This window comes from Crocodylus porosus, unplaced genomic scaffold (genome assembly GCF_001723895.1).
Source record: "Crocodylus porosus isolate Cpor-Errol unplaced genomic scaffold, CroPor_comp1, whole genome shotgun sequence".
In the NCBI taxonomy this organism is placed as follows: Eukaryota; Metazoa; Chordata; order Crocodylia; family Crocodylidae; genus Crocodylus; species Crocodylus porosus.
The window spans coordinates 92,044,104-92,053,510 of NW_017728943.1; the positions used below are offsets into that span (position 1 = coordinate 92,044,104).

Genomic DNA, 9,407 nt, shown 5'->3' on the forward strand with positions numbered 1-9,407 from the left:
TCTCTCTCTCTCCTACCTTCCCTACTCCTAAACAGAAGCAGAATGGCCCTAAATGCTACCCAAGCTTTCTACCTGCTGGTGAGTAACAAGAGTTTAGCCAGTATGTCACTGACAATGGCAGAAGTGTATCGGGACTACAAAGATGAAGATGGCTTTGTGTATATGACCTATGCTTCCCAAGAGATGTTTGGAAGCCTTCTACCCAGCGCCCGAGGGAAACTTGTGGACCATCTTCAAACAACTTAACTCTGTGCTTGGCAGCTGCAGCCAGGCAGCTTCTCTGTGAATTGTGCCAGTTTGGAGATCAGAGATGCTCTTTCTAATTGGGCTCTTTAAACTCTGTGCTGAGGGCTAATGGCCCAGATGTTGGCGGGACCAACTGATGCAGAAGTGATGATGCTGTCTTCTTAAACTTGGAGATCTGTTTTATATTGAAGATACTAATGCGTTTTTTGAACTGCACCTCCAAATGTGTTTTTTGTAATGCTTTAGGGTTGTTTGTAATGCTAATGTTTAACTTATGTAGCTGCTTCTTTTTTTAAAGTTCCTCTAAAGTCTGAGACTAATAGGCTCAAATAAAGAAACTTTTAAGACTAGGTTAAATCTCAACACTAAGTGGGGAAAACAAATATTCAAAGACACTTGTAGAAAGCTAGAAGACCTGGAATAAGTACAGGTTTGAAGGATGACTATAATGATATATTGTATGCATGTATTCTTGCACCCCTCACCTTGTTAGCTGGCTTCATATGCACTGCTGTATAGTTCAGTTTTTTTAAGAATCTGATCCTGTCTTGTTAATGGCAAAACAACATAGGATGCTGTTGCTGTTGCTGTCCACACTGGGTCAAACTTGTCAATAGTGAATGAAGCTGGGTTACTGTACGTTGAATGAGAAGCAAACTGCCTCTCTCTTAGGTTTAAAAAAACCAAACAGATGTACCTTCTCTGAAACTGAAAGCGTTGCAGCACAGGTACTCATGATGGTAGCATCTCTCCCCCAGTTAGGGGCCCCCTTTTTAAGGCACCTAAACAAACTGGCTTAACTGACCACTTATGTGACTGAGCTCTCTGACTTGGACTGAATAGCACAATTACTGTACAATCAAGTGCAACTCCCCATCCTACACAATGTGAAAACATGATGACTTGTTTTAAAACATTTTTATTAAATTTCAGAAACTAAATAGGTCTCAACTTGCATTCTTCCTCGGTGTAGGAATATGTGGGGAAATAAGTCAGCAGAGCAGTCTTGCTGAGCAGCTGGAAGCTGAGTGTTACTGGGCAAGAATATAACCTCAGTCTGTGGTCTGGTATGGCCTTACTTAAAATGCAGGGACTTAAACTACTGGGACAGCAAGGTAACTATAGCTCATCTCTGCCATGTATCAAACTGATTGTTTACCCTCTGCAAATATCATAGGCCTAAAGGATGCAGAAGTGTTTAATTTAGATTCAAATTGTTTACAGTGGCAGGGTTTGAGACCTCAATCCTTGTGCACTAGATATTTCCAGGAACCCAGTGGACCCTGAGGTGTTGGGACCACTGGTGCAAGTCCCTCATAATTCTAGAAATTGCTGCATTAGTCTGCAAGTTGGCAAGTAGCCCCAGTGAATGTATTCTTACCAGGTCAAGAGCCATAAGGTGTTTCAAAGAAATCATTAGGCCAGCCAGGTCACACGAAAGGGTAGACCCTGAGAGAGTTTTTTATTACAAAAATACATGCACAACCAAATCCCAGAGCCCGTTACATAGATTGATTTCACTTTTATTCAAAAAAGCATCAAGCAGATGGTTTCTGTTTTGCAAATTGAGCTTTGTTACAAGCCGTTGGGAAGGCAGGAAGACACCTGTTAGGCAGCAGTAATAGGAGAGAAATGAACAGCTGAAGGAATCTTCCCTTTTGTCACCATTACTGTGTCCAAGAATAATGAAGCTTTTTAGGCTGTTTAAAAGATTGAGCTAATAGGTTTGGCTTGCTCTTGCACCTTTTCTGCTTGTCTTTCAAACCTATGTGATACTTAGAACATAGGGAGGAAAATGCTTCAAATACTTTGCTGGGGCAATTGTATTATTTGATATACATGTCTTTCTCAGCCATATTTCATACTGGCTCGGGTCTATATATTGATCACTGGCTGTGGTTAACATTTAGGTGGTGTGTGTGTCTTTAACTTGAACTTGGGCTGAGTCACCAATCTAGACCAGAAAGTTACAGAGGAGCAAGGTCTGTTGCAGGTAAAGATCCTTGTTAATATAATTAAACAAGTTACCTGAACCCCACAATTGACTAACAACCCTTTTTACTCCTTAGTTAAGCTGTGACCCAGCTGCAAGGTTTCAAAATATTTTAAATAAAAATATCAGAGGTTGGAAGTTTCAAAGTTTCTTGAAATGATAAACCAAGAGCTAGATGTTTATCACCCAAGTGGTAGTTCTGCTAGTGAAATTGCCTGGGTTTGAATATAACCTTTGGATTCGACCTATTGTCATCTCAGCTGCTAGGAATTGGTGTCATCTAATCCAACTAGAAAAAGGGCAAACTAGAGGAACATTTTGCTGTGTTGGCTGAAGTATGGACCTCTGTAAGTGAGATAACCACAGAGTTTCTGCCAGCATGGCTGGTGTTTCTAAAGAATCAATACTGATAAAAGATATCACAACCTTATTTAAGATAAGTGCACAGATACTGCAGTCAGGAGCACCACTGGATGAAACAAGAGGAGGCAAATACCACAGTTGTTGCCTTTGCTATTGACTAGACAAGACTGATGCATCCTAGCCAGGTTTGTCAACTCGCCTTCTTTCTGAATGGCATTATGTATTTGGGTGCTTTGCTGTTTCAAAGATGGGAGCCAGAAAATCTGGCTGTTGCTGATTATGGGTCCAGTTCTACAAGATGATGAGCTCTTTGATCCCAAGACACTTAAACATGTTGCTTGTTACTAGCATCACTCGGCTACAAAAGGGCTCTTCTGCATTGGGGCATTAAAGATCAGCTGGTGGCATTATATCAGTAACTCCTATTGAAACAGAGTAGTTCAGAAGCTAATAGCACCCTTCCTACTCTAGCACAAATAGTGAATGTCGGTTACCCTGTCTATAAAATAGGGATAATTCTACTTTTTCACAAGAGAGTTTAAAGTGCTTTCAACAAGGCAAAGTGCTAAATGAGGGATAAAAGCAGCTGTGGTTTTGGGGGACCACGGCTGAGCTTCCCAGACAGTGAGTTTGATAGGGTGGGGAAAAGAGGAAAGGCGGTGTCAAGTGGAAATAGTAAGTAGCTTAGGAAAGGCAGTGTCAAATGGAACAGTGAGCAGCTTAGGCAGTTGGTGATCACTGAGCAGCATCATGCCTGCCCTGATTGAGGCCCCAGAAAGTGGGATGATGTCAATACTTGTGTATGCTGCTGATGTTCTTGCACAGGAAAGCACGAAGATGCACAGATGGCAAATTCGCTGTTAAGTTGCTTGTAGGGCCATCATAGTTATAGGTAATGCTTATACAAAAGCTCCTTCCAGTGCAACAGGGAGGGTGGAGCTCCCTGTAATGTAGAGCTGGGCAGAGGGGCGGTGAAAGAATATCTAGCTAACATCTGCTCCCTGCTTCCTCGTCTAATCCTTTTGCACACTCCTGTGTCCTTTTGGTAGTTCCTTGTATGTCTCTAAAACTGCCAGGTGACGGGAGCCAACCTTTGTTTTAATTTCCTTTAAAAAGGTGGGGCTATTGAAATAGGGAATTGGGGAACTTGGGTGGGCATGCTATTGGATCCCTGGTGCTCAGTGAATATGGTAAAAAATCTATGAATTTTTTTTTTATCAAGGGAAAATGAGACCTTCATGGAAGTGGCTTATGACATTTGTGTTCATACAAGCCAAGGTTGAGTGCTTAGCAAGACAGGCTGAGCCAGAAACTGGCTGAGATGCCCAGTCTTCTCCATCTCCCTTTTCCTAGAGTGCGTGATGGCTCCATTCACCAAGAATGACATCTACCCAGTTGCCTCCACTCCAAAGGGGCATGAGAGACTAGAACTCTTACTTATCCTCACTGTTTGGGAGGAGGCAGCAGAATTTCATCTAAACTAAGGGAAAACCACAACAAGTCCTCCTTTTCTATCTCAAGACAGAAGTCAGATGTCAAGCAGGAAGTCTCTCCTCTGTAACTTGCAGCAGAAACTCTGACAACAAGATTCCTTTGTGGAGAGGGAGACATCTGAAATGTAGTGCATGGTGTAGAAAAATGCAAGTTTTATTGCTACATCCACCACATTCTCAGTCTCTTTTGTTCATTTCCCCTGAGCATATGGGAGACAAGGGCTGCTTTCTATTTTGGATTTCTTTTCGTGATCCTAGACCATCCAAAGATGGTTGGGTGAAGGACACTATAACTGTGAGCAAACCAGAAAAATTGGATGTTGCTCTTTTTTCATTTCTCATTACTCCATTTAGCCCTGTACAACATTATTTGATGGTCTCTTCCCTCTTCTTTGTATAGTTCTTTATACCTGTTCCTCTCATAAAGCAATGATGATGATAAATTCCAGTTCTAGTTTTACCTTACAGATGTTTTTTCTGTCCCCCTCTTCCTTTCTTCCACCTCATAGCTCCCCTGTCTCTGAACCTTCCAGTTTCTTGCTCAAAGCTGACCATGGAATTACAGGTATGCTTCACATTGGGTGCATCTACATGAGACAGTTGATGTGGAGTTGCCTAATTAGCTCTGTAGTAGTCTGAGTGGCTGTGGCTACATAAGACAATGCCCACTGGACTAATTCTGTGCATTAGCACATTAGCATCATTTTTTGCCAGCCATGCTAATGTGAAGTAGAATGGTTCAATGAGCATTAAGCATCACAAAAAAGCATTTGTTTATGCTAATGCACAGTAGACTTAGTCCAATAGTGGTGCTATTAGGCTGGAGTAAACTAATTCATTCAATTTACTTTGTCACAACATGGAGTTGGCCAGGTCACAAGAGTGCTTCAGTGCAGGGGCTACTAGCTAGCTCTGCTCATGAGTACCGTTGTGCCCCATCCAGCCCCTCTGCAGCAGGTTGAGCCAGGGCAGAGCAGCCCCTGGCTGACTCCCTGGGCTCACTGCCAGCTGGAGCTCCTCTGCCCCAGCTCAACATGTAAACATGGCACCTGGGAGCAATAAATTCTGGTGCAAATGGTATGGAGTTTATTCAATCACATTAATTACACATGTAGATGCGCCCACTGAGTTCTAGCCTAGTACTGTTTCTTTGCTGCTCAGGTAGGCTGTGCCTCAAAGATAGTTGGGAACAAATGGGACTTCCTCACCTGTATTGGCCAGCTGATGAGCCGCTGGCAGATATTTGTGAAGCAAACCCCGGTAGTGCTACTAAGAGACACAAGCACACCTTAGAAATGGAGAGGACCAGTGACAACTGGGAGAAAATGTTTTATTGAAATCAAGCCAGATTTCTACAGATATATGGACTGTAAGGAAGAAAGTTTGGCAGCAAGGTCTTTCTAAGAGGAATGGGGATCTGTGCCCTACAACTAACAAAGGACTTAATGTTACACTCTGTTAAAGGTTGCCCTAAAGTTAGGAGAGATGGCTACATCAGCTCTAGGTTTCACAGTTAGAGCTCATTAAATAAGACTCTCCCATGGATAATCTTCACAAAAAATATAAATAAATAAAAATTAAAAAAATCCTTAGTCTGTATTTTCCACTGAAACTATTGACATTTTTGGCTGAAATTCAAAGATATAAATATGTGTTATTATTTCTCTTTTTAGCAAAACAAAATGTCAGAAATATTTTTTATGTTTCAAATGGTTAGAAGCTAATTCCTTCTATGTTTACTTTCAAAGACCAGAGTTCAGCTCTTTGTAACAGCTGACATCACACAACCATTTAAAACCAGTACTGGGAAGGACGCTTTATGAAGTGTGAATTGTCATTTGTTACTGCAAGGCAAATACAATTACCTGGACTTAGGGTTTGGCATGTAAGCACTAGAGGGAGCTTTCCAAACAGTTTGGATTTAAAAATTGTTTGCAAAAGTGAGTGGATGGAGTGACTGAGCAGGGATGTTAGATTTCTTTTAAAGGGCAGTGCAGACAACGAGCTTTTGTTCTAATTTGGGTTTTTAAGTTAGAAAGTGTTGTGTGCCATCCCCGCCCAAGCTGCTATCAAATAATTATTGCTTTCAAATTAAAAGGCAAAGAAAGGTAGAAATGTTGAGCATACTAATTGGTACCCAGTTCTCTCTGCTTCTTACCCCATCCTGAAATTAGATGTTTTTCATTTTTTATTCAGTGTGATACAAAAAATTAAGTCCAAATAAAATGGATTTTATGAAACAAGACTTAATCCTCTCCATCAAATCTCATTGCTCATTCTACTTATGAAACGGTCCTATAGCATTTATGGGATGAAACAAACAGTAGTTAATGGAAGATGACAGGGAATTTTCTAAATAAGCCTCTTGCATTTTAAACGAACTCATTCACTTTCAGAAGAGTCTAAAGCAACCTCATTGTTGAAGGTGCCACCCTGCCTTGCCTTCTACCTGACTTCAGACTAACATGGCTAAGTATCTCTGTCTAACTTTCAGAGGAGTTTCTGAGTTGCTCTCGAGACTCCTGTGCTGGGGACACCACTACATTCTATGGGATGAGCCACAAAATGGAAATGTGTCTCAATTCATTTCTGTAAGACTCGCCTGTTGCACCCTAATTAAGCACTGTTGCACCCTATTTATAGATTGTTTAATATGAGCACAAATTGCTCATACTATTGAATTGCCAAGCAACCGGTTGGCTTCTATATAAATAACAAGATCATTTTAGGATGGTCTTTTTTCAGTTAGGATGGAGATACTCTTCCTTTTTAGGCAGTCATATAATCACACCACCTTTCCCCTCTCTTGAGTTTGCCACCCAGCATGGATATACAGTGGCAAGTGCTCCTTTGGTGTTGCCTATCATTTGCTTGCTACATTGTACAAGTGTTGAGCAGCACTGTAGTCCATATCATCTCTGAAGCCCTACAACAGCTGGGTACTGAAAACCAGTTCTGGTTCTGTCCCATTCCCTAGCCTGTGCATAACTAGGATGGAGCACATGGAGAAGCACATGGAATTTCTAAATCAGTCAGGAAGTGATGGAGATGGGGCCGCAAAGACAGTTCAATGCTTACATCAAGTCCAGCAGGGATTGTAAAGCATCTTTATGAGGTCTGCGATTTTTTTGCAGGGTGGCTTGCCTTGTGGTGGTTATTTTCACAAATACTCTAAGAATCAAGGTTGCAGCCTTGCTTGGGTCAGGGTCAGATTTTTACAAAGCCCAGTAGTGGGAATGGTGTGAAGGCATTTGACTCCGCTGTCACATAGACCCCATTCACTGTGCCTTATCTATCTGCTACTGAATAACAGATAGTTAGTAAACCTCTGGGTCTCATGAACAAAGCCAGGGCCTCACCAACTTGCCAAACAGATTTTCAGGGATTTCTTTAGCCCTGCCTGCCACTGGGTGAGATGAGGTGGTGGGGACATAAATGAACGTATCAACACTCCCACCCAATGCAGCTGCAGTCACTGATTCCTCATGACCTAGTACATGAATGAATGGAAAGTTTGAGGTTCTGTGTGACATACTAATGTAACTGTTACAGCCACTAGCTCATAAAGACAAATTACAAGTGAAAAACAAAACCATTCACACACATAAATTGAGGGTGGATTTAGGTTTCCTGTGAACAAAAAGTGAGCAACGTCAATGGAAAAAACATAGGAGAGAGTGCTGAAAGGAAGACGCATTGAACCTCCTATTCTATTCATAGCACTGGCAGCCCTTCACAAGAAGGTTTGGCCTTTAGTGTGAGAACTTCAAGCCCTCGTGTCTGTGATGGACATAAACATGCCCAGTGTCTGGTCCAAACAAAAAAAAAAGCTGCCTGTACAGACCAAAGTAATAGTCTGATAGTGATATGAGCTGCATATTTGAATGCTGACTGGTGGCAGGAGAGAGACTCATTTTCCAGCAGCTTGATGCATTAGTCATCAACAAAATAAAACAGCCATTAATAGGAAAAGCAGCTGTTATGCTATAGGTAAGCTGGGGTTGCCAGCCTAGCTCAGACACATCTGCCCTGTTTAGACTCCAGAGAAACCTAATTATGACAGGGGTTATATGAAGATAATTTCACTATTCAAAGCTATATTTGCTTTGTTATAAACCTGTCAAAAATGCCAAAAGGCAGCTGGGTATAATCTAATCCTTTGTGCCACCCACCCTCAACAATTTTTGCTCCCCATATTTCTTTGGGAAGGGACCAGAACTCTTGCTAAGAATAACTGTTAGCAATCTCAGTGTAAGTTTTTATCTCCTACATCATGAGGTTCTTCTCAGAGGGAATTCTCAGTTATTCCCTTCAGAAAAGTTCCTATAACTGTAATTCAACATAAGCTTGAGCCACAAAGTTCAAATTTGGCTCCAGAATCCTTAGGAAGCTAAGGTAGTTAGGTCTGTTATTTTGTAATAACAGTTTGCATATAGGGATGTATATGGCTCTCTATTATTATGTATAAAGCACTTTATACACTGTAAAGCACAATATACAGTGTTCTGCGCTTGTCCTTTAACAGCATCTGATGAAGTAAGCTTGAGTTTACAAAAGCTTATGTGCTCTGTATAGCTTATTTAGTTAGTCTATAAGGTGTATGTCTACTCTGCCTTCTGCCTGAATTCAGACTAACTACCTCTATTATTATGAGTGCCCTGCAAGCTTTAATATATTTGTCTTCCCAGAATTCCTGAGAGAAAGGGAAACTTTATTTCCATTTTACATGCAGAGAACCAAGAAGCCAAGAGACGCAGGTCTTGTTGGCATAAGGATACTCAGGAAAGTTAATTAGACTTAAGTAAAGGTGCGAATTTAAAGGGTGTAATGAAACCACCTTAAACTGCCATGTGAACACTCATTCAGTCTAAACTCATTAGACATTAGTGATGTCACACAGAACCTAAAGCACCTAAAGTTCTGTTCCTGTTACCCAAAAGCACTCACTCTTGACAGTACTGAGCAGTTGAGCACCCATATAAGCTGATTTTCTATCAGTATCCATAAGGAAGGCATACTTCTCCTCTGCCCCATAGGGCACATCCAGATGAGTGTGCATGTGCCTCTTTCCCTGTCTCAAACCCCTCTGAGGCAGGGCAAGAAGCATGTGTGGGAATGAAAAAAAGTTCCCTGCACTGCAAACTTGCAGTGCAGGGAGAATATTAGACCCCTGGATATCCAGGGGTCTAAAAAAACCACTCCTCAATAGAGCAGAGCAAGTTATGGTTCAAGACTGTGCCTTGTGAGCCAGTCCTCCAAAAGAGACACTCTGGTTTTGGCCAGACCATCTCTTTTGTGTTCCTGCTGCCCCC

The 9,407-nt window shown here is 41.6% G+C and overlaps 1 protein-coding gene across 1 annotated transcript in view; it reads left to right on the forward strand.

Moving 5' to 3' along the window:
* Positions 1–912, forward strand: part of MAP1LC3C (microtubule associated protein 1 light chain 3 gamma) — a 2,329-nt gene extending 1,417 nt beyond the window's left edge. Inside the window, exon 4 of the mRNA XM_019548762.1 lies at positions 36–912. Within this exon, the coding sequence (XP_019404307.1) occupies positions 36–246 (211 nt within the window). The 3' untranslated portion in view covers positions 247–912. The remainder of the gene's footprint in view (positions 1–35) is intronic.
* Positions 913–9,407: the final 8,495 nt, after the last annotated feature.